Source organism: Panthera tigris, chromosome X (genome assembly GCF_018350195.1).
Source record: "Panthera tigris isolate Pti1 chromosome X, P.tigris_Pti1_mat1.1, whole genome shotgun sequence".
Lineage (NCBI taxonomy): Eukaryota > Metazoa > Chordata > Mammalia > Carnivora > Felidae > Panthera > Panthera tigris.
In genome coordinates, this window is record NC_056677.1 from 26709014 (window position 1) to 26734625 (window position 25612).

Sequence of the window (25612 nt, forward strand, 5' to 3'; positions counted from 1 at the left end):
GGATGATTTATGCCTCCAGTGCGCTTGGCAGAGACGATGGTAATTTAGCTCTTCATTCTTTGCTACCAAGACGCAAGGAAGACATTACACGATGAAAGGTGACAGCGACTTACTGGAAAGGAAGTGCTGGGACGCGGGGCCAAAGTCCCGGTGGGCTTCGTGCAGCTGCCTGATGCGGTCCTCAACGGCCACCTGGGGGGAAGAGGAGAGAAATGATGTCCTCTCATCAGATATAATGAGGAGCAATGAAAACGATGTGTCCTCTTTGGTCAGATCTTTTGAGCCTCGAAAGCTGGGCGACTAAAGCAGCAATGCATAACCCCATTTTTAAAATAGATTTTTAAACGTTTGTTTATTTTCAGAGAGAGCGCGCGCGTGTGCACGAGGCGGGGAGGGGCAGAGACAGGGAGAGAGAGGATCCCAAGCAGCCTCCACGCAGTCAGAGCGGGGCTTGATCTCACAACCGTGAGATCATGACCTGAGCCGAAATCAGGAGTGGGACGCTGAACCGACTGAGCCGCCCAGGCGCCCCCCAGAGTCCCGGTTTTACCGTACGGCCTCCGAGAGCCCTTTTCATCAAACCAGGGCCGAACGAAAAAAAGATGTGCTTTCTTGGTAACGTGAAAATGAGATTTTTTTCACACTCTGCTCATTGGCAGACACAAACGAACTACTGCTCCAACGAGCGTCAAAAATGCCACCTCTAAATCTTTCGTGCAAAGGTTAGGGAGGTTGTCATTCCCCCGTATACTAGATAAGTGAAGGACCCCAGGAATGGCATTTATTTTGTCTTAGTCTATTGTTTTTGACTAATGTTTTTGGGAATCCTATTGGTAGTTAATGGATCATTGAGAATTAACGAGTAACCAACAGCTGATTAACACTTAAGCATCAAAGTAGAGGCAAGGCTTAAATATAGCATAATTACAGAGGAGATAAGGAGATCAAAGACATTTTCAGATTTCAGTTTTTAGTAGACTTGAAAATTACTGCGAAGTAGATCTTCAGGTGGCAGGAGATAAACATTTCCATTCTTTTGTGTTTTTTTTCCTATCAGGTTTTTCTAGAATATACTGATGGTGTCCTGATGGCTTAGTGAATTCCATTCTGGGGGGGGGGGGGTGCAGGGAAGGAAGAATGTGACGGGTGAAATGCTTTGCTTTTGTCATCTGGCATTCTGTGGACCAGGCATCAGGGGTGGCCCCAGGCACGCGAGCTTCACAAATCTGGATCTTAATTTGGTTCTGAACAGCCCGTGGTCGACAAGGGGTTGGTCAGCTCTTGCCCAGAGCCAGCAAAGCTCCAGTGGGTTTACTCCTATGGTGTAGCTAATGCCCAAGGAATAAAACAGATATTAGACAAGATCAGAAAAGCGGCTAAGGGAGTCTGGTCTAAAGCCGGCCAATCTCGCAATATCAGTCAAGGGCCTAACATAGATTCAGAACAACCTTCTGTTTTCACTTTCTCCTAGCCTTGCACATCTTTGCTTGGAACAAATATTTGGAAAAGCATGTGGAGGTTCCCAAACGCGCAGGATGTGCTTCACTGTGACGCACGCACAAGCGTGAGGCGCATCTCAAACCTCCCTTCCCGGCCCTACGGCCCCGCACCGTCCGCCACGCTCAGCTGGCCTGTCCTGCAATGTTCCATCCAATTTAACACCCGCGTGACTTGTTTTGGTTGCTGCTCCTCTCTGCAGCGTTCTTCTCCCCCTTCGCCTCCAGTTCCAGTCTTTTCTATGTTTCTATGTCTATTTTCCAATCCCCCGGGTTGGAAGGGATCGCTTCCTCGGCATCCTCGAGGCTCACAGTCTCTCCTTGGAGCATTTCTGTCATACTGTCCGTTGTAGTTGCAGGGACAGGACTTATCTCCTGCGATGCCACGTGAAATCCCCGATAGCCGGGACCATCCCTTGCTTGTCCCGCCTCCCCTCCCCACCCTCCCGCAGGGCGCACTGAACCCTGCACACGGTAAGTGGGTCACAAGTGCTTAATGACTAGTTGACCAAACCAATGTGTACGTGTGACAGAGAGACGCCCAGAAAGACAGATATGGGAGAAGAAACAGGAACGTGAACTAACACCGCCTGCAAGCTGCACGTCCCTGGGTATGTTATTCCACTGTTAACTTTCCTTGTGGGTAAAATGGGACAACATGACCCACCTCGCAGAACTTTTCGTGGGAAGTAGCTAAGACACGGGCAACGGTGGGCCTCGTTTCTTCCACATGGTGATTGCTCAATAAATGTTAACAGCTATTGTTATCGTTGCTGTTATGATTCGTACATGGAAAGGATAGGTTATCGTGGGCAAGGCAATACATACATCACAGAAATGGCTGATATTTATTAAGTATTCTGTTCATGACAAGAGGAATTAACTTACTTAATTTTCACAGTAACTCGGTGGAAGTAATATTATCTGGGGGCGCTTGGGGAACTCGGTCGGTTAGGTGTCCAACTCTCGACTTCGGCTCAGGTCACGATCTCATGGTTCATGGATTCGAGCCCTGCGTCGGGCTCTGGGCTGACAGTGCAGAGCCTACTTGGGATTCTTTGCCTCCCTCTTTCTCTGCCCCTCCTCTGCGCTCCCTCTCTCCCTCTCTCTCTCGCTCAAAAATAAACATTAAAAAAAGAAGTAATATATCTTCCTGCTTGAATGATGTAGAAGCTGAAGCACGAGAGGTTAAAAAACAACAACAACACAACTTGCCTACGTTTAAATAGTTAGTAAATTGGCAGAGCCAAGATTCAAACTCATTCAGTCTGACTCTTGCTCTTTAACTGCTATTTTAGAGATCAAAGTCAAACGAAAAGCATTTTAGACATATTCGATACGCAGCTGGCCTTTCAATTTACCGACTGCAGAAGAGATCTAGTGTCCATATCTATGAAAGTTTAGTCACTGGTATCTTTTATGACCCAAAGCAAGGTCAGTTCCTGGTCATGAAGAATGTGATGCCATAAGATTACGGAGAACACGCGCAAAGGCATGTTTAGAAGGACATCATTATTTCTAAATGCAGAACGGGTCATCTCATGAACAAAGTAACCAAGAGATGGCTGTGAAAGTTCGGGGGTGGGGAAGAGTGGATGAGGAGGCCACATGGGAGTGGACAGTGACCAGCGATCTTTTCACGTCCCGAGAAAGAAATCCCATGGGGAGCATGTGGTAAAGGAGCATGACCGTGTCACAGACCCTGTCCCCTGGTGGTAATGTTAGCAGATTCATAGCGACCAGGGGGAGGCAGCATCTGAGTCCATTAGAGGCCCCTCATCTCGAAGGTTGCTTTCTTCCTCTATAAGGTGAACTCCACAGGTAATTTCCAGGGTATACCCGATATTGTCAAGAAATTAAAAGGAGACAGAAGTGAATTCCCTTCCCTATAACTCAAAGTTAAGAAAATGCATGAGAGAGACTGAAATTAAAAATGTGTCATGTAATGAAATGAACACTTCAGGAAACAGTCTTAAAATAACTAAAGAATTAAGCGTAAAATATTTCTTTTCACAAATTATCCTTGGAGAAAGGTATTGCATGGATTGAATGCACAATTGAATAAACAAAGACATCAGTTTAAGACAGAGAAAAAACTTGAAGGCACACTGTAGCTACCTAAGAACAAAGGCACTTTATTCTGTGAGCAATTAGGCAAGGAAATGAAAGTTGATAAACTTTTGAAACAATAACCTCCATGCATGAGACCTTTCTAACTGGCCGAGTTTTTAAGCTATATCAAGTACTATATACAGGTAGGAAGCAAACACCACAAATTATACACTACAATCCTGCGTTCTGGCCCAATTCATTTTTTTAAATGTTTATTTATTGATTTTGAGAGAGAGAGAGACAGAGACAGAAAGAGTGAGCAGGGAAGGGACAGAGACAGAGGGAGAGAGAGAGAGATTCCCAAGGAGGCTCCACGCTGTCAGCGCAGAGCCCGACGTGGGGCTTGAACCCGTGACTCATGAGATCACGATCTGAGCAGAAACCAAGAGTCGGACACTGATCTGAATGAGCCACGCTGGCGACACACAATTCATTCTTTACTCGGTGAATTCCCTGATCATGTGACAAGTATTTGCTAATACTGAAGGAGACACACAAGGAGAAAATGCTGTAGTCTCTGATCTTTGGAAGCATAAAGGCTTGGAGGTGAGGAGGAGGGATTAGCCGAGGAAAGGCCTGGGGCAGAACACAGCTGTTGGAGAGGGTGGTAAGGTACAGTGAGCTACCTATCTTGGAAGCAGAGATGCAAACCAAGGCTCTCCAGACTCGGCGGCTCAGGATTTCCCCGGCAAGGCCAAGGGAACCAGGGAAGGTTTCTGTGCACTGACTCATGATTTGAGAAAGCAGCTCAGGTTTGGGCAGGTTGCAATCACCTAGGTGTGGGGTGACATGCGTTGGAATGAAGACCGTGTGGCCCTGAATGGGAGGGAAGGCAGATAAGGAGGTATTCGGAAAGAAGGAAGAACTGGTTAATTTTTGGAGTTGGAGCTTAATTTCTGAAGAGGCAAACAGAACGTGTGTATTTCCAGGGTGGAAGGCTAGGAGAGTGAGGATATTGCTGATGGGACTATGGCAATTCCAAAGGGAAGGAACCGTATACGGCGGTAGGAATTCCTCTGGAACAGGATGCATTGGACCTAACAGTGAGAGTTTTGCTGGAGAGGTCACGTAGAGCCAGGTGAAGAAGAACAATTTGTCTCCATCACTAAAGGAAGGAATGGCAAGTGAGAATACATTAGAAGGTGAGCAAGGCAGGACCTAGAGCCAGAGGAATTTAATTAGAATTATTTAAGGAGATAGAAAGAACCCAATTTCTTCTGAATTAATAGGCAATACCTCTGTTTCCTTTTATGAAAAGAAACACAAGCGTAACGTCTTCCGGGAAGATCCTGTATCTACTATTAGATAATAGATCAGGAAAGCTTAGAACTGGAAGAATCCTTACCTATTGATACACAAGAGTCTATTCATTAGAAGTATCCCAGATGGGCAAAAAACTGCCATCTGCTCCTTAAGTACTCATAATCTAATTTGCAGTATTCCTCAGTAAAATCATGTCGGAGAAAATTTAAAAAAAGGTCTTTTTTTTTTCATATGCTCTGTGAGGACAGGGACACATCTTTCTGTTCCTACTATATCCCCGGTGGCTAGCACAGTACCTGGCATATAGCAGGTACTCTAATTATTAGTTGAATGAATTAATGTACAGATTATTCGAGAATTGTCACCCTAACAACTCCATTTTGCATGAAGAATTCTCTATCGTGAGATTTCCAGTACGATTTTTGGAAAGACCCCCCCCCCCCTTCCTTCTTTTTTTCCCTCCTTCTTCTTTTTTTCAAAAGTTTGTTTGAGAGAGAGAGAGCGTGCACGAACGGGGGAGGGGCAGAGAGAGAGAGGGAGAGAGAGAATCCCAAGCAAGCTCCACGCTGTCAGTGCGGAGCCTGACGTGGGCTTGATCCCACGAACCGTAAGATGATGACCTAAGCCAAAATCAAGAGTCAGACACATACACGACCGAGCCATGCGGGCGCCCCTCTTTCCTTCCTTCTTGATGATCAAAGTATAAAAAAGAAAAGAAGAAAACCATTTAGATTTACTGGGCCTACAATACTGGGCCCAAACATTTTAAAATAATTTGCAAGATGGACCAAGAGCCCCAATCTCCTGCCTATTTGTTTTACTCTCATTTTTCAAGGATCATATTCGAGAGCTCTGAGGACTCTTGTTATTTGCCTTTGCTTTCTCATCTCAGATGAGTTCTACAGGCAGCGTACTGTTTGCAGAGACCTCCCTTCTTTCGTGCCAAGAAACGTTTCTTCATTCATTCACAAGATACAAGAATGTAAGCTACTTGCCCGTGAAGACAGAGATGTTGATTATCTTATTCGTAGTTTAGTCCAGGGCCTAATACCTAGGAGATGGTCAACAAAGATCTGACCAATGTGATGAGTGGAAATACTCCTTGAGTTCCTGTTATCTGTTAGGTACTATATACCTAGTAGTAAGTATGAGTATCGTAGACTGGAGAGCAGCATTTTGGGGCTGATGAATGAACACCAAGTCATTCAACTAGATTAACGATCACACATTCTCTTCCCAGCTGTGACTATTTCCCAAAGCTCAGTCCATGCTTCTGTGCGTTCTGAAGGATATCGTCATTTCATTTTCGTCCAAAGTTGCTTTAAATAAGTCAAAAAGAAGGGAAAAGGAGAGAGAGCACCGGGGCTCCCAGAAATGATTTCAAGTAAATGTATCTCCATGCAAATGTTACTAAGCTTGATTTTCAATTCTCAAGGGCTTCCACTTTTTCTTTTGACCTGTTAATTACTTTCACGTTTTCGTCTGCACTGGACGTTTCAGGAGAGCCAAGGGGTCCCCCCTGATGTGGCAATACATTGCTAAACAATGTGATTTCTTTCTAGTGTCCAAGCGCGCTTGCCGGCACTATATGCATAAATCATGTTTACTCCAGTCTGGGGAAACGATGTAACTCGGCGTGTAGGTTTTGATTTTCTGGCTCTCAGTTTGTCTAGACCTTTGATAAATATCCATAGGCATGCAAGAACCAGACTTCACACCTACACTAATGAGCCCATAAAAAACCCCACAACCCTCTCCTGGTGCTGTGATGATCGTGAATAAACCATGCACATGCACGCAAATGACTCTCTACAGTCTGTTCGTGAGTTTTCGTACTGAAATTTTGTAGTGTGTACAGTTTTCTGCATGCGTGTGTCTGTGTTGGGGAGGCCTTCCTAACTCATCTTACTTCCAAATCCTGACTTGTGATACTCATAAATATATGCCCAAACATTATCCTGGAAGCTCTCTTGAGATTTACTACAGTGTCCATTAAAATCCTTTCAACTAACTATAATCCTTTTCAGTTAAAATCCATTGTTCGGATTCTGATTCGTTTTGAGTTGTGACTGAAACAAATGGTCTCAGACAACGTTTGGAATGAGAGCTTGTGATGGGTACAGCTCAGCGGCTGAGTTCTCTTTCCCTTGAATCTCTTTATGTGTTTTCTTGACACTGAGACACTTAGGAGTTAAAAAGAGTTTCTAGCATTTGACTTCCGAAGAGATCATAGGAAAGCAACCTATGCTGACCGAAGGCTCACTCTGAGTACGAGCATAATTATTAGTTGATTTTGTGTGACTTGCAGCATGGATGCTAATGTGTGCCATCCGAGACCATCACGAATCTACCTCCCTTCATGTTCCTCTCTGAGAGCTTTCCTCCCCCTTCTATTTTATATTTTTGTGTTGATCCCTTTCTTTCTTAATCTCTCTTTCTAAAAAAATTTTAGTTTGAGAGCATTCACGTACACAAATTGGGGAGGGGGAGGGACAGGGACAGGAAGAGGGAGAGAGAGAGAGAGAGAGAGAGAGAGAGAGAGAGAGAGAGAGAGAGAGAATCTTAAGCAGGCTCTACACTCAGCACAGAGCCTGACTCGGGGCTTGATCCCACGACCCTGGGATCATGACTTGAGCTGATATCAACCTACTGAGCCAGACAGGTGCACCTTTTCTTTCTAAATCTTTGACTCCTTTGCTTATTCTCTGCTTTCCCTTTGTTTTCTCCTCCACTCAACTCTCCACCTCCCGCCAGCCCTTCCCAAATGTGTTCTATACAACCTACCAGCAAAGCACAGAGACTCCCAAACAGAGCCTAAAAGGATGTAGGTGTACCTGTGCCAGACAGGTGAGGCATTATGTCACTGGAAGCCTAGCCTCGAGCCAGCTGACGGGTGACACAATTTGCCGCTCCCAAATATGCCTACGGATTATTTAAACTCATTATTATTTTTTGTAATGTTTATTTATTTTTCAGAGAGAGAGAGTGACAGAGAGAGAGAGCAGGGGAAGGGCAGAGAGAGGGACACAGAGGATGTGAAGCAGGTTTCTTGCTGAGAACAGAGAGCCCAATGTGAGACTCGAACTCATTAAAACCGCAAGATCATGACCTGAGCTAAAGTCTGATGCTTAATGGACTGAGCCACCCAGGCGCCCCTAAATTCATTATTTTTAAGAAACAGTAGGTACCGTGGAAGCTTAGACACCAGTAGAAGTTACCTTTTGTAGGAGACATTTACATTTCTAAGAGAAATCTGCATTCTAAGCGTGCCTCCTGCTCTGTACCAGGAAGAGAAGTATGACTAAATCTCTAGAAACCCTTATCAACGGAGAAAGCAAAACTTAAATCTGCCTAGGAACCTTACTCTTGTTTACTGTGCTGTTCCTGGCAAACTCCCATAACCGCACCCCCCCCCCCCAACGCCCCAACATCTTTCTTTTGTCCTCAGCGGAAAGTGGTATTTAAGGCGGTGGCTTGAGCCATTTCGATGAGTTACTCAGTTTTCCTGGGTCTCTCCCAGGCATACATGTTATTTAACTCCTGCTTGCTTTTCTCCTGTTAATCTATCTTTTATTACCCGAGGTCTCCACCAAGAACCTAGAAGGATAGAGGGAAAATTATTTTTCTTCTCCTGCATAGCCAATCGCTTCTCCAGGAACATCATTCCCCCTAATTCCGATGAACATCTCCATCCGCTGGGGAGCACGGGAGGACAAACACCAAGCCCTTTGTCCATTGTTAAGCCTTCAGCTTTCACCTCCCTGATTTCTCAAATGCACCTTGGAAGGGTGTCTACTGATTTTCAGACTTGTGCCAACGATTCATTCTGTGATAATGGAGTCAGGTTATATCAACATTAAGTTGACTTCACAGACCCAAGTACCTTCAGGGTATCATTAAGTTTAATTCAGAAAAGCAGCAATCAACCTCCTATCCTGCTTCATTTGTCAAAATCTCTAGTTTTGGTTGTATCTATAGACTGTTACGAAAAAACGTGATGGGAAGGGAAGAGATCATAGGAAGCATTTCTTTTTTTTTTTTTTTTTTTTTTTTTCCTTTGGTCTCAAGGAGATAAAAGTTGAATGACTCTGCTTGGCTGATGTAACTTGATGCAGATTTTATCTCAAAAAATAGGTTTCCCTTTTAAAAGCTTTCCTAATGTATCTCATGATTTGCAGCAGGAACTAAAGTCAAGTGGCTCGCACCTTGCAACACCCTTACTTACATTAAATCATTTACCTCTCAGTCCCAGCTATTTATTCTTGAGCTTGTATTTTTTTTTATTTAAAATTTTTTTTAACGTTTATTTATTTTTGAGACAGAGAGAGACACAGCATGAACGGGGGAGGGGCAGAGAGACATGATTTGCAGCAGGAACTAAAGTCAAGTGGCTCGCACCTTGCAACACCCTTACTTACATTAAATCATTTACCTCTCAGTCCCAGCTATTTATTCTTGAGCTTGTATTTTTTTTTTATTTAAAAAATTTTTTTAACGTTTATTTATTTTTGAGACAGAGAGAGAGACACAGCACGAACGGGGGAGGGGCAGAGAGAGAGGGAGACACAGAATCGGAAGCAGGCTCCAGGCTCCGAGCCATCAGCCCAGAGCCCGACGCGGGGCTCGAACTCGCGGGGCTCGAACTCGCGGGGCTCGAACTCGCGGGGCTCGAACTCGCGGACCGCGAGATTGTGACCTGAGCTGAAGTCGGACGCTTAACCGACTGAGCCACCCAGGCGCCCCTCTTGAGCTTGTATTTATCCCGCATTTGGAAGATACCATTCTCACAGAAATTTCCCGAGGCCGCTGTGTAGCATTCCCTTCTGGGGGCATTTTGGGCCCTAAGTAGCATAATGCTCACATGGTAATTACATAATTATCCCGGCTGGTATTAGAACACGGGAGTGTTCCCAAGGACCAGAAGTGGCAATTTGAAATAATTATCAAGGGACTATATCAGACCCGGTACCGCCTGAAAAAAAAAAAGATCCAACGTATATAGCTGTGAGCAAATCATCCGAAAATACGAAATCAGGAGAATAAATGAAAAGAAAAAGATCCAACGCCAGTAACTCCACCTATTTTTGTTTCATGGCGAAACCCTTCTATTTTGGGCAATGATACACCTGCAGGTTTTCAGTGTGTTCTACTAGTCGCCTTTATAACAATGGCCCGGAAGGAGGATTTGCTCAAATATGCGCACAACAATCGTTACCCAAGGAAATCCACATTCCTTAAATCCCAAGCTACCCACAGCATTTCCAAAGCTTCCCGACCTCCACTCCCTTCACGGTTCATTCGACCTCGGATCCAAGAACCTTGGGTGCCAGGAGCCCCCGTTGGTGGCGCCCGGCTCTCCTCCCGGCCACTGAAAAGCGCCATTCTCTGCTCTCACTGAGGCAGGGTTGCCAAAACAGGATCACGTCTTTCGCTACAAACCAATAAACCGGAAGGTCTCATCCACTGCACTTGCAAATTCTACAGAGTTCAGTCCTTCTCTGTCCTTTGCATATCAGAAGACAGGGCACGAGTTAAATGAAGAAGTACACTTTAGGTTTCTTAACGAAGGCCAGAGGATAGCGCAACGGCCCTCTATCGTGTCTTGGTGGGGATTGGTCAGAACTGGAGGTAAACTGGCCGTGTCCTCACTCCCTGTAGTGTCTCGTGTCACTGCCCGGCCTTCTTTACACTCTCCAGGCTCAGCCCTCTCTTCCTCTCTCCCCCTGCCTCCCTCCTCCTTCACCACACCTCACCCCAACCCCAGAGGTGGTTTATAATCTCCTTGAACAGTCCTAACACTTCCCCCGAACTAGTGGAGACATTTGCACTTGAAATCTAAACTAAAGCTTGCTCTTTCTTTCTTTCTTTTTCTTTCTTCTTTTAATGTGGCTTTACACGGTGCAGAAAACTACAGGGGAAAAAAAAAACCCTCGAAAATACAAGGTGATCTTTTATAGGAGAAACAAAAGATCAAATTTCTAGGTCATCACGGAAGTAGGTATACTTCCTTGAGCAATAATCTGAAGTACTTTATGAGATTCTTCCTTTCACTAAAGCAAGAAATCCTAAAATCCATCAGGATATGTGCACTGTGCCTTGACTTTCTTTTTAATCCTCAAGTGAAACCAACACAGTAAAGTGTAATAAAAATGCATATAGCCCCAGGCTTTGTGCCTTAGCAAAGAGAGAAAAAATAAGCTTCTTGACTTAATATGTCTACTGTGAATAATCAGCCACCGCATTTGGGGATCTTGCTTTATAATCTTAACGCAGAACAGTGAACTCCATGTTCGTGGTATGACAAGAATAAAGGATTTTTTTTCTTTCTTTAAAAAAAAAAAAAAAAAAAAAAAGACTTCCCCCGTTTCCCAAACCAGATACATGTGTCAACTTAAAAGAAATGAAACCAGGGGCTGAACTCTCTTGAGCTTTATTAATACGTTCTCTGCATTTTCCCTGAAGTTGTCAATGAAGTGTGGGCAAGGAAAGAGAGCGGCCCTAGGCTGTGCAAGGATGTGGCTAACATTCATTCTGGAAGCCTTCTCAGCCCCGGTCCCAGATGTTTAGCCCGTCCTTCCCCAGGACTGGCTCCTAGCTGCTTAATAAACATTCCTGGGAAGATCAATGATTGCTCATAACAGGCTTCCAGTAACCACAGCTGTGAATATTTGCATTGAAGAGCAACTTTAATTAAATAATTAAGCAATTAATTACTCAAATACTTACTGAGTGCTTGTAAGACACTTTGTTAGGAGGGGAAGGAGAAGAAAAATAAAAAGCCAAGGAGCCTATTCTTAATGCATTTACGGGTTAGATATTTACAAACAGGCGTCACGAAATAGCACGCGAAAGATTTTAATGTACCGCGGTCATTCTCCAATTTGACCGTGTGTCACCACTACCTGAGAAGTTTCTAAAAAAGAGATTCTTAACTCTTCTCTAGAATTTCTATTTTTTACAGTTTATTTATTTTGAGAGAGCGAGGGAGAGCGAGTGCACACTTGCACGCGCGTCCAAGCGGTGGAGGGGCAGAGAGAGAGAGAGACAGAGAGAGTCCCAAGCAGGTTCTGCGTGAAGCCCAATACGGGGTTCGATCTCACCAAAGTGTGAGATCATGACCTGAGCGGAGATCAAGAGTCAGACACTTAACTGACTGAGCCACCCAGGTGCTCCTTCTCTAGACTTTCTGACTTAGTCCACGTGGGACTGGGCTTGAGAAGCCATACCTTCCTTTAAAGCTCCACCAGGGACTCTGACATCTAGCCTGTTTGGGGAGCCGCTGGTAGAGTGGAAAGGCCCCAAGTTCTACGGGTCAGTAAGACTGAGTCAGAACCCCTTACTGGCTCTGAGACCTTCAGCATCTCACCTAACCTTAGTTTCCTAATCTGCGAACAGAAGTACTCAGTAACAGCAACAGCAACAACAGCAATGGCAGCCTTCACTGTGTTCCAAGCGCCATGCTTCTGTTTTCTAGGTAGACTTCATTTAAGGTTCTCCTATCCTTACCAGTAACATTTTCATCTTTTACATTCGATTTTTTAAACAAAAAATATCACGGTCAGAGTGGTGTTTTAGGATGAAGGGAGCCATGGAACAAGTGGAGGAGGGATCAACAGCCAGGGAGAAAAACAAGAGTATTGTAGATCGTGATGGATCAAATGTAAGGGTCCTAGAGAGAAGGAGGAGTCCAGGAGACTGCAGACTTTCATCCTAGGTGACAAGGACACGTGTGTAAATCGGGAGGGACCACCGGTGCGTCGGGGCAGAGTTCGATATGACAGACCAAAGCAGTCCATCGAGAGCGCTGTTGAACAAAGACTAGATTGAACGATGGAAAAGTTCCAGAGGGGGTGGCCGTGAATTCTCCTCAAAGCCCCTCACATCATTCATCCTGATGTTAGCAAGATTTCTGCTTGGGCAGAAATACCGTATTTGACTGAAAAAGACAACACGTAAAACATGTAACAGCATCGGCTGCAAAGTAAGCACCGAGTAGACGGGAGCTGTTACTTGCCCGGGTTAAAAGACGTGGACCAGAGCAAAAGAGAGGTTGGGGGGGGGGGTAAATTTGGCAGACATACCCCTGTGGAAAGTTCCAGATCTAACTTACGTCTTTTTATAATAAATACACAAGTCGGCCAGTTGGGGATAGCTAGGTGATTTCTATCTTTTAGCAGAGCCTAAACAAGTCTCGAGTGGAGAGCAGGAACGGTGACCTCAAGAATCAATTACTCTACAAGCATTTCCAAGTGCTGGTATAGACATTGTACGGAGTTGTTCATCTTGTGGAGGGTGGCGAAGACAGGGCATGGGACACTCCTGCTCTCAAGGACCTGTGTCTTATGGGAAGAACACTGCACACAGGACAAATCAGAAACTCTTAAGTGCTGGTCTCTGTGTTACTGACCAATACAAGCATTCCTAATTTCTAGAAGTAGGAAAGCCATGAGGCCTAGAATAATCTGGAAGGCTTCACAAAGGAGGTGACACACCCTAGATCAACCTAGAGTCTTTGTAGCTTAGCATCTCGCGTCCCCTGAGGAGTATTATTTCGAACAGGCATTTTGTATCCCATGACTGACATCATCTTAATGGATTAAAGATTCCCCAGATTTCACACAGTATTGCTTATATGGTTGAGTTTTTCTTTTATTTTGGTAAGCAAACACTTCGCGGCTCTCCTCCCTTCTTTTAAGCGTCTCTCGCATTTGTTTGCAAAGAGCTTTCAAAGTATACTGATCAGAATGGTTTGTTTTCTTGTCTTTTCTTTACTATGTCACAATAGAGGTTTTTCATGGCTTTGTGAATATCGATGGTTGTATATAAAGCATTTAATGGTTTTGTGTTTAGATAAAGTTAGTGGATTTTACCCGAGTATAGAGCTGGTATCATTACCGGTCCTACTTGAAAACGATCTTCTTGCACTGATAACAAACTTCCTTCTAGACTTTTCCTAAAGTAATGTTAAACCTCATTCATAGAACTTTGAACATCTAGTCCTTGATCTAGGATTGAACACACATTTCACATCTTCGAAAAAACTTTTTTTTTTTTTTTTTTTGCCAGTTGATCTTTTTATCCCTTCAGGCATTAACCAGTCTTTTTATTTTCTGAGCAGTTCTGGAGCTACATTCCCTGGAGGCCAAAGCATCTACTGCAAGGCTCAAAATGTATAGTGCTCGAAGTTTGCTTTTGGTGTGTTATTTTTCAGTAGAAATCCCAGAAAGAAAACTATGTTATTGCATAAGAGGACGTGTGGCAGTAAATTTCTGCAGCTTTCACTCTAATTTGGAGTTTTTAATATCTCAATCTGAGCTGGCACTGACCTCTAACTTTGTAAGGTGTACAAAAGACAGAATACCTCGGAGTAAGCTTTCAGAGTCAACAAATCCGCAGCGCAGGGATATTTAAACAGATCAGAAACTAGTATTTTAAAATAATACTTTCATAAGGCCATTTATATGCTAAACAGATGACTTCTCTTCTGGTCACCAAAGCAGGCTTTAAGGACATTACGTACTAAAGAGTACATAAGGAGGGCCTGGGTGGGTCAGCCGGTTGAGTGTCCGACTCTCGATTTCAGCTCAGCTCCTGATCCCAGGGTCTTGGGATCAGGCCCCGTGTCAAGCTCTGGGCTGAGCTTGCTTAAGATTTTTCTCCCTCTCCACCTCTGCCCCTCTCCCCAGCTCACGCGTGCACTCTCTCTCTAAAATTAAAAAAAAAAAAAAACACACTATAAAAAATAAATAAGTAGTATGCAAGTTAATCCAAATTGATATTGGTCTTAAAAACCTAATTTTTCAGGGCACCTGAGTGGCTCAGTCGGCTGAGCATCTGACTTTGGCTCAGGTGAAAGCCACCTGATCTCACAGTTCATGAGTCTGAGGCCCGCACTGGGCTCCCTGCTGTAAGCGCAGAGCTCACTTTGGGTCCTCTGTCCCCCTCACCTCAAAAACCACCCCCCTAATTTTTCAAAAATCCATGATTTGGATGTTTCACTAATTCAAGTTAGCTTTTCTGTCCGAAAGTTAAACGCGTTGGTTGGAATCTCAGTAACAAGTACTGATCGATGCAAATAAGAACAAAACAGTCATCGTTAGGAATTTCTCAAAGAGAAAAGGTTTCCGTGGCCTCTCTGACTATGGATGTGCATGTAAGGTAAGCCTTCTGATCTAAAGAGCAGGGTTCTCAACTTGGGCATCGTTAACATTTTGGCCCAGGTAATGCTTTGTTGTCCTATCGTGTGCATTAGGGGGGCGTCTAGCAGCATCCCTGACCTCTACTCACTAGATTCCAATAGCGACACCTCCCCAGCCGCGAAACACCAGAAACGTCGCCAGACGCTGCCATGTGTGTGAGGGCCAAAAGTTGCCTCTGGATGAGAACCACCGCCCTATTTTAACCTTTACTCTCTATTTCACATACATACCTGATGATCTCGATATGCGCGGTAAGACCTCGGTTCCATTCCATCACTCTAACTAGTGGCGATGGAAAATTAACGGTCTCAAGTCCTATACAGACTATCCTCAGATCTGCCTAATTCAGGATCCCTTTCAACGGCAATCTTAGCTCTGCAGCTCCCCATGGGGCTGGCACAGCCTTCAGATGATCTGCACTGCCATTTAATGGCTACACCTGCCCAATCCTGCCTCTCCCCCCTCCGCCCCCCCACCCCGGTCCTTTTTTTTTTTCCCCCCCGCAGGTGTTATTCTCCAATAAATCTGGCTTGGCATCTGCTTCCCAGAGGACTCAACCTGCAACACCAGTCAATCCATCAATTAGAGCATTCCATTCTCTTAGTCTAGATGGGTACTTCGTCTCTATCCGAGCCACTGAGAGTCAGGCTCTAAAGTTTCTCAATTCTTAAGTGAGAGTAGGTCGGCCTCTGTTCTGCTGGGGACGTTGAAGACGCTCAGAGATAGCAGAGGCGCCGGCCGCATGTGGCTGCCTGAAAACCACTGCCGCTCCCATCATCCTTTGTTTCTTCTTGACTCATGTCAGTTTTCAGCCACGGCCAAGAGTCCAACCTGATACACTCTACAATAAAGGGGAAACTACAGAAACATTTGAGAAAATGAACACTGAGCCTAGAAGTTGTTATAAATGAACTCAGGTTAATACCTATTAAGAGCTAGGTATACAGGTTGTTTAAGAATTACAAAGCGTCCCGCCTTCGTAAATCTAAAGCCACTTCGTAAGAGGTGGGAGAGGGCAGGGTTATACCCATTCTAGTGTAATGATTCTACCAAGGGCTGCATTCATTCTCTGAAGACTGTCTCTAATCTCATCACAGAGAAACAGTAGATACGGAATACCGGAGAGCAGCTGCGACAAGGTCGTCGACGCGCATTCGTTTCTGTTTCCTCCCATGACACTTTCTGCAAACGTGGGTGTCCTCCTGCCCAGCACACCCCACCCCTTCTTATTTCCCATTCCTTGTTGCTAATATTAGGAAGAAGGAACATGTGCACGGGTAAAATATTTGACTTGAACCAATCTCTCAGGCTTGAGAATATTTCCATGTGTGTGCATTTAAGACTGAAGTATGCCCATTTCAGTACTTTTTTTTTTTTTAATAGAAAGGTTTCTTTGAAAACTCGAAGCCACCTTTGTCCACTCGAAGTGGAAATGAAAAGCTTCATTTGTGAAAAGCCGCAATGACTGGAGCTGCTGGGGATCGTTGTTGGAGCTGGATCTTCAAAGGAGCTTCCGCGTTAGGAAGAGGCACTTGGAAATTTCCGCTAAGTGCTGAGCACCTGGGATTTGGTCATTGGAAAGGGTGTTCGCTTCAAGTTGTTTTCGATTCCAGGTGTAAGAGATAGCATCTAGTATGTGTTTTTCTCACTCGGACTTATCTCACTTAGCCTGATGTCCTCAATATCCGTCCAGGTCGTTGCAAACGGAGCGTCACCTCCTTTCTCAGGTCTAAAGAGTAGTCCGCAAAGGGGTAGGGGGATGGGAAAGACGGTGTTTAAGGGGACATACCTGCAACCGGTAGAGACCTAAGTCCTGGGGACACAGTGCAGTGATCACAGACAACACTGTATGGTAAACATCCAACCTGACGAGAGACTAGATTTTAACCGCCCCCAACACCGTAACAAATGTCCATCATGTGATACGGTGGAGATGCGAGCTAACACAACTACAGCTATCATACTGCAGTATAAATGTATCAAATGAATACGTCGCACATCTTAAACCTACAGAATGTTACCTGTCAGACGGAACTCAGTAACAAAAAAAGGAAAACAAGGTTTTAGCTGTGGACAGACCCTCAGAGTTATCCCGTATGCCTTTTTTAAAAAAAATTCTTCTAGGAGATTTGTATTATAGGCTCCCTGTTAAAATGAGGGTTGCGGCCCAGGGAATTCTGTGCTTTTCCATCGTGTGCATTAGGGGGTGCCCCGTTTTACTCTGTGTAGGAGAAGGTGCCTTACGTCAACTCTCCAGGAGTAGTCAGCCACAGCACTGGAATATTCCTCACCTCCTAGCTGGAGAGCTTGGTGTCTCGGTCGACTCTCCTGTTGTGTCAGAGGCAGCAGCGACGCACGCGGGGGAACGAGGCCACCCCCACGATGCGACGTAGGTTTTCCAGCTCTTTCGCACTGCCTAGTTATTGGCAGGTACTGTTAAGCAGAGGACTCTCAACCGGTTTTCGAACAGAGCAAGATTCCTGGAAGCAGCTCTTTCTCTCTTTTTTCAAATGCCTAAGACCAAAAAGGCTTTCGGAGTGGGATTTTAATTGCAAAAGGACCACGTCATGGGCTTCTTGAGTTTCTTTAGATGCTTAATCATATTACTCTGAGAGCTGGCATAGGGCCTGGATCTCTCAGGCTACGCCTCAGTGATAACACAACTGCAGGCACAGCGGCAGATTGATCTGAGCGGAGGAAGGGGGGGAACGGTATCCGTGAGACCCTCGAAGGTGGCTCTGAACCGCGGTGGATACCTCAGTGGAAGGGGATTAGGAGAACGCCACTGCGCAGAAGGTCGTTGTGTTGTTTACTCTTCCTCAACCCCCTCGAAAGACTTTTTTAAAAGGAGGGAACTAAGTAGAAGGGGAAGTAGGGAATGGACGGAGGTGAAAAGATGTGAAAATGGCTTAAACATTTTTAGGGACCCCGACTTTGTCTTGGTGCAGATGCCGAAATGCAGTTTGCTTCTCACACTCCTTCCTTTTCTAAGCTTTTCACCGTCACTGTCACGGTTTGCATTTGATCTGTATAATAATCACCGCATTTTCCCTTCAATGCCCTTTCGTATTTGTGTGTGTGTGTGTGTGTGTGTGTGTGTGTGTGCGTGTGTGTGCTTTAGACTATTCCTATCTCTCCTTGATGCTTGGTCTTCTATTCGAAGCTATTTTTCCCCTCTTGTTGCTGCATTTCATGGTTGCCTTCTGTTACAGCATGACTGCCTTTTTCTCCATCCATCTCTCGAAATTAGGGGGTCCTCTCCTCCTTTTCTAGGCAGCAACCTCTCTCCAGCATGACGTCTTCACTTTTCTGTGTTGTAGTCTCTTTGGTGATTGGCCCATAGCAAAATGAAACTTACGAGAATCCAATTCTGAAAGCACTTTAGAAGGACGGAATCTTATCATTTACTCCCTGAATCACTGTCATCAGCAGAGTTGAAGCAGAACGGTATTCCATTTGGGGGCTCATTGGATAAGTATGAGTTCAACTTGGCGGCCATAAAATAATTGGGGAAAATTTTTGCTCCTTTCCCCGCTGACAGCTCAGAACTTTGCGGAGCTGGAAGAAAGGAAGCAAGAACCGACCTTGCTTCTTTATTTCTGATTACGTGTGGCAGGAAAATAACACGTTTTTCCATTTAAATTGTGTATATACGGCCTAACATTTTCCTGGGCCTTTTATGAAGATCAGTGCAGTTTCATTTTCATTTTACAGATTATGCAGCTTAATTTTGGAAAATCAGACTACTTGCCCAAGGAAGGATTCAATGTGTCCAGAGAACCTAGCATTTTCTGTCTTGCGGAATACCAAACTTAGATCCTGTTCTAATGACTGTCCCTGTGACTTTAAGTTCTATGTAACGAAAATGTTTCCATGTTCCTGCTGATGTGGGTCTGAGGAATTCTGACAATCAACAATAACTGTATAAACGTGAACATTTATTGAGTGTTGTCTTTGTGCCAGGCACTGCGCAAAGTGCTTTATAATGATTATTTCACATTTGACCTTCCCAATGACCCCATGAGTTAAGCATACAAATGCTCTGGGCGTATCAGAATTGTTCACATTTGGTGGCTGATTTAATAGATTCTTATTGTGCTTATTCTCCTGACCACTCCGGTGACACAAAGCCTGTCCTGCTTAGAAGTCTTGTGTTATTGTTTTATCGCGTACGGAGGATGAGAAAAATAAACAGGTCTTCCACCGACCGTCACAAGAAAGACGGACACTGCTGACGGCCTGTTGCGCTTTGGGGTCTGTGGCAGATACCTCTGGTGCTTACGTCACATCTTGTCGGCCCAGTCCTGATTCCAGTGTCATCAGCTCTGGACAGTTTTCGGCAAACTGAACCTCATCTTGGGTAGCCAGCGTCCCACCGCGAAAGCCCCAAGCCTTCCTGTTTTCTACCCCGGGGTTTTTCTCCAACGCCATGGGTGCTGGCTCCTGGGTGGACGATCACAGCCAAAGGGGAGTTTGCGCTTTGGCCGCAACCCTCAGACTCCAGCTGCCTGTATTCACGTGTATTTTATTCTGCACCCTTCTCATGTGTTCCAGAGGAGAGCTTATCTTTCTTTGTTGTCTCATTTGTCTTGCTTCCTTTCTCCTGCTTCTTAGAGTCACGTCCTAAATAAGCTTCTGGCACCCAAGGCTTTGTCTTAATTCAGGGACGGAGTAACCCTAAGACACCAGGTCTTGGGAACATTTCACTCCCAATAAACATGGACACTTGGAGAACGCAGATGTGAACACTAGGAAAAGAGAATTTAAGACCCTGTTAGTCAATCAATAAATATTTATGGTGAGTCAGGGATTGTGGTAGGTGCCGCTGCTGAGGCTGGAGATTTAACCCAGGGTCTGGTGAAAAGGCTTCTTGGAACTTCTGCCTTAGGGCAGCCTCAAACAATAGAAAGAGTTGAAAATAAGGGGAGTAACTCAATCAGATCTGAATTTTTGGAGGATTACTATTGCTGCACTGTGGAGAAGGGATTGAGAAGCAAGACCAAAATCAGGGCAAAAAGCTAGGAGGCTGTGTAGCATTTGAGGCACAAGATGCTGAAGGCAGGGGAGAGGGAAAAAAGGGAGTGGGTTTGAGAGATGGGTTGGGGACAGAGCCGACAAGACTTGGTAACAGATATGTTAGATTTAAGGTAAGAGTGGATTCTGAGATAATGACTTGGACAGTGGAGTCTTCTACCTCGGGCAACTGGTGAAAGGCTGTTTAACAAGAATAGTGACACTAGAAGGAGAAAATGTTGGGGGGGGGGTGGAGAAGAGGAGGACCATGACGAGCTCTGCTGCGGACATGTCAAGGCTTAGGTTTTTCTGTACATAAAACAGGAGAAAGTCTCTGGGATCTAAGTCTAGGCAAAGAGTTTCTTAGACTTGACACCAAAAGCACGATCTGCAAAAGCCAACATCGCTAGATCCGACCTGACCAAAATTTAAAACTTTTGCTCTGGGAAAGACCCTGTTAAGAAGGTGAAAAGACAAGGAAGAAAATACTTGCGAATCACAGTACAACAAAGGACGACGATCTAATAAATAAAAAAACTCTTAAAATGCAACTGTCAAGAAGCCACTCGACTCAGAAGATGGACGCAAGACACGAAAAGGCATTTCTCCGAAGAGAATATGGAGACGGCAAATCGGCACATGAAACGTTGTTGAACATCGTTGGCCACAAGCAAAATGTAAATTAAAATTACAATGAGATAGTCCTACACACATGTCAGAATGGTTCAGATGGTTCAAATGGTTCAGAATGGTTCAAATACAAATAGCCAGCGCCTGGCTGGCTCAGTCAGTGGAGTGTGGGACTCCTGATCTCGGGGTTGTGAGTTTGAGCGCCACGTTGTGTATAGAGATTACTTAAACGTAAAATCTTAAAAAAAAAAAAATAGCAACCATACCAGATGTTGGTGAGGATTCAGAGAAACTGGTGGAACGCTTTGTAAAGTTTGACACTTTATGATAAAACTAAACATTCAAGTATCACAGGACCCAGCACTTGCTTTCTTGGGTACTTAACCCAGACCAGTGAAAACTTGTATTCACGCAAAAATCTGTACATGAACACTGATCATTTTATCGCGAATAATCTGAAACCAGAATTATCCCAGATGTCCCCCAAGGGGTGAATGGTGAAACAAACAAGGTCGTATCCAAAGTACAGAAAACTACTCAGCAATATAGAGGAAGTATTGCTACATGCAACAATTTAGATGAATCTCTAGGTAATCACGTTGAATGAAAACAGTCAATCCCTAAAGATTATATACTGCATGATTCCATTTATATAACATTCTTGAACATCACAGAAATGGCAAACAAATTGCCAGCTTCGGGGGCCAGGGGGTGGGGGGGTGGAGGCAAGTGAGTGTTGTTATAAAAGGATAATAGGAAGAATTCTTGTTGTGATAGACACGTTCTGTAAATTGTACCAATGTCAATTTCCTGGTTGTGAGAGTGAACTACCGTTTTACAGGATGTGCCATGGGGAGACTTTGGGTAAAAGGTACATGAGATCTCTCGGTATTATTTCGTACAGCCCCATGTGAATCCACCATTATCTCAAAATAAGATGTTTAGTTTTTTTAAAAAAAAATACGGAGATGTGGTAGTTCTCAGGGATATGTCAAGGACAGAGTTTTCACAGAATTAGTTACCCTGCATATTAATGATAAGGTTCTGTAACTATTTCCTTTCAAGAAATCACAAGCTTAGATTTACTTTTGAAGCTGTCTATCGTTACTTTTCACACGGAAATTTAAGAAGCTCCTACAGGTAACAATTTCTCGGCAGCAGGAACAAAGAACTAACAATTATTTATTTATTTTTGTCCACGAAACAACCCATTCTTAAGGACCTTAGAGGCCAAATGGGGGAAACAGACATGACTATGAGACAGAGCATGCCTGGTGGAAGCCTAGGACCACAGTTTCCAGGGTCGTGAGTGGAAAGGCGCTCTGGAGGAATCTGAGCTCGTGCTGGGTCCGCAGTCAGATCCGAATGAAGAGAATCCTTCTAGCACTTAGCAAACAGTAGGATACGGTACCCGGAGGCAGCAGGTGTCAAGGTTTGGAGACTTGTCTCATCAGGGGGAGAGTGTTTGTTTGGGAGAGGGAGTTAGGAAGGGCAGGGATAGTAGAGGTATTTGGCCTCGACCCTGAGGACAGAGGCAAGTCAAGGCTTTTCAGCACGGTGATTAAGAACTCCGGCTCTGGAGCCGGGATGCCTGTTTTGACTATTCCATTTCCCGGCTGAGAGCCACTAGGCAGGGCACTTAACCTCTCTCGGGCTCAGTTTGTCCATCACGAGATGAGTACTGTGGAGAGGTACCTTCGGAAGTGGTTGTTAGGATTCATGGTGATAATGGATGTCAAGCCTTTTGCGCGGTGTCTGCCTGAGAGCCTCGCTCGGCAAAGTATGAGCTGTTAAGAGCGCGACGCTGGTGCTCGACGCGACGACAATGTTGTTTCTCTCCAGAGGCTGTCAACAGCCCGGGAGAGGAGACCGTGGCTTATCTGTGACCCTCTGATCCCTAGGACACTCCGGGCACACAGTAGGAGTTTTGCTGCGTTAAAGTGGAAAACGCAGCACTCGTGGAGGACTCCTCTGACAGCAGGGGACTGAACAGATGCAGGAAGGAGAGCCTGCAGGCACGGGGCATGATTACCAGGCCATGACAGCAATATGGCTTCACTCCTTGTGATGAGAACCGGGAAAAAAGGCCGGAGATGGCAGGAACTGTCACACATAGGTAAATACTGAGAGGCGCACTCGAGTAGAGTCTCTCGGCTCTGATTCCATTTTAAGGACAGATAGATGCCGAGTTTCCCTTGAGTGTGGAAAGTGGGTCTGTGTTGGAAAGAAAGCCCGGTGCGACGGGAATGCCATGGGTTTCCCCGTCAAATAAACACCGCTCTGTCCCTTGTCACGTACAGGACCTCAAGAAATGCATTCTTTCTGCCTCTGTAGCAGTCACCGCGACGACCCCCACCGAACCCCTCTTCAGCATCTTTGCCCCCAGGGCTCCAGCCGCTGCCCCCCACAAGCTGCCTCGCACAAGCTGCCATCTCCTCCCTGAAGATAGGGCCCGTGGCCAACGAGCGGCGGAGGCAGGGACACCAAGTCCCCCCCCCCCCCCCCGTTTGCCTCATGTGGGACAACTCCCCCGCAGCTGCCTTGGCAACCGGCTCCCCCCTCTGCCTCATCGTGCCCCCCTCGCTTCCCGAGAGCTGTAAACGCCAAACGCTGCAGCCATCCTTCTGCAGGCGACCCTCCGACGGCTCCTGCGTCAGCTCCCGAGCCCGCTCTTGGAGTGTCCTTTATTCCGGCTCTGTGGGCTGCAAACCAGCGTGGCAGCCACAGCGGTCACGGGGAGAAGAAATGACACCCTGCGCTTGGCACGAGAAACGGTCTTTAAGAAACGATGGCTGATGGCTGAACCTTGAGGACATCATGTGAAGGGAAACAAACGGGGTCACAAAAACTGTATGATTCCACTTGTGTGAGGTCCCTAGAGTAGTCACGTTCCCAGGGACAGAAAGCAGAAGGGTGGTGATCAGAGGCTGGGGGTGGGGGGTGGGGAGGGAGGAGTGAGCAACTGTGTAATGGGTGAAAAAGTTCTGAAGATCCCTCGTAGAACACGGGGACCTGGGGTGCTCGGCCGGTGAAGCGTCCGGCTCTTGGTCTCAGCTCGGGTCATGATCTCACAGTTCGTGGGTTCGAGCCTCGCATCAGGCCCTCCGCCGACAGCTCAGAGCCCGGACTCTGTTTCAAATTCTTTGTCTCTCTCTCTCTTCCTGCCCGCCCCTCCTCCCCCAACTCGGTCTCTCAAAAACAAAGAAACATTAAAAAAAAAATTAAAAAGGGGCACCTGAGTGGCTCAGTCGGTTAAGCGTCCGACTTTGGCTCAGGTCATGATCTCGTGGTTCGTGAGTTCGGGCCCCGCGTCGGGCTGTGTGCTGACAGCTCAGAGCCTGGGGCCTGCTTCAGACTCTGTCTCCCCCTCTCTCTCTGCTCCTCTCTCTGTCTCTCTGGCTCTCTCTGTCTCTCAAAAAGAAACAAACGTTCAAAAAAGAACCGTGTGAATACACTCAACACTACTTAATTGTACATTTACAAATGGTTAAGATGGGTACATTTTATATCCTGATTTTTTTTTTTTTTACCGGAATTAAAAAAAAAATGATGCAGCCATACCATTGTCTTTACTTGACTTTAACCCACAAGTTAGGTACCTTTTCTGGCTTCCTCTCCATCCCCTTCTCATTTCCTTGGGACCTCCAGGGCCAAATGTGATCGAAGCTCACTCCCCCAGCTGGTGCCTTGAACCCTGCGTCTCCATAATCTGCTCTTTCCACCAATAGCTCTGATCTCCGCGTACCCCTATAGACCCGCAATTCGCTAATGCTCTGAAATCACCCTGGGATAGGCTCTGAAGAACTCCATTAAAGCCACCAGCACTGTCAGACCCCCTTTCCCAAATAAAACAAATGTTCTCTAAAATCACCACCATAACCTTTGGAAAAGTACATCAAATTGCATCATGATTTAAAAAGAAATTATACGGTGTCGGTGCCAGGTTGTTGAAAGAAGGGACTGCGAACGGGAGTCTGGGGAAGCTGACAGATATAATGAGGTGGCTAGAAATCTTGATGGATTTTGATGTGGATTCTCTGCTGGGGGGTGAGTGCAATTACTATTTGGACAGAAAGCAGAACCAAGGTCACAAAATACAGAGGAGAGGCCATCAAGCTCAAGGGGAGGACTCCAGCTGGCGAGTTCGCGTCGTTCAACGGTCCCAGTCGGTCAGCAGGACACAGAACGTACGAGGTCAGGGTGTGGGCAGCGGTCAACGTCCGGAAATCCACGTCCGGCGAATATGGAGGGCAAACGTCCGAGCAGGAGGTGACGGGCTGCCGCTGCGGAATGTGGGATCGAAGGGATGGTCTCCCGGACTGATCTCCAGCCGGCGGTTGGAGGCTAAATTTCTCCTTTCCGCCCGTTTTGCATTTTGATACCTGTACTGTGTTCTATGAGGAGACTGGGGAGGGCTGTCTTTGCTGAGGCGGCCTTCACTTACTGTGCACGGCTCCAGAGGCTCCAGACACACAGAAAGGCAGAGGTTGTGGGAAGATCAATTTTAGCTCAATGCCAGAGATAACGGCCGAATGATTGGGGCGTTCGCCAATGGAACGGGCCGCCTCGCGAGGCAAGGAGTTCTCCATCGCTCTAGGATTTAAGGCCAGGGCAAAGGCTCTTCCAGCGTGGACCTGGCAGAATGACTCCTGCGTTGGGAAAGGAATTAGACTGGATCTTGGAGGGCCATTCCAACCTCAGATTCTATTCCTCAAACTTGCTAAAAAGTGCTTCATACCCGCTCGAGGGGCACCCGGGTGGCTCAGTCTGTTAAGCGTCTGACTCCTGCTTGCGGCTCAGGTCGTGAGCTCGTGGTTTCGTGATTTCGAGCTCTGCATCGGGCGCCGCGCTTACAGCCTGCTTGAGATTCTCTCTCTCCCTCTCTCTCTGCCTCTCCGC

General features: G+C 45.8%; 1 protein-coding gene across 2 annotated transcripts in view; it reads right to left on the reverse strand.

The window, feature by feature from the left end:
• The window catches only part of DMD (dystrophin), a 1614661-nt gene that overhangs the window by 227974 nt on the left and 1361075 nt on the right, over nucleotides 1–25612 (reverse strand). For both annotated transcript variants that reach the window (XM_042974140.1, XM_042974135.1), the window contains one exon: nucleotides 114–192. In XM_042974140.1, the coding sequence (XP_042830074.1) occupies nucleotides 114–192 (79 nt within the window). The remainder of the gene's footprint in view (nucleotides 1–113; nucleotides 193–25612) is intronic.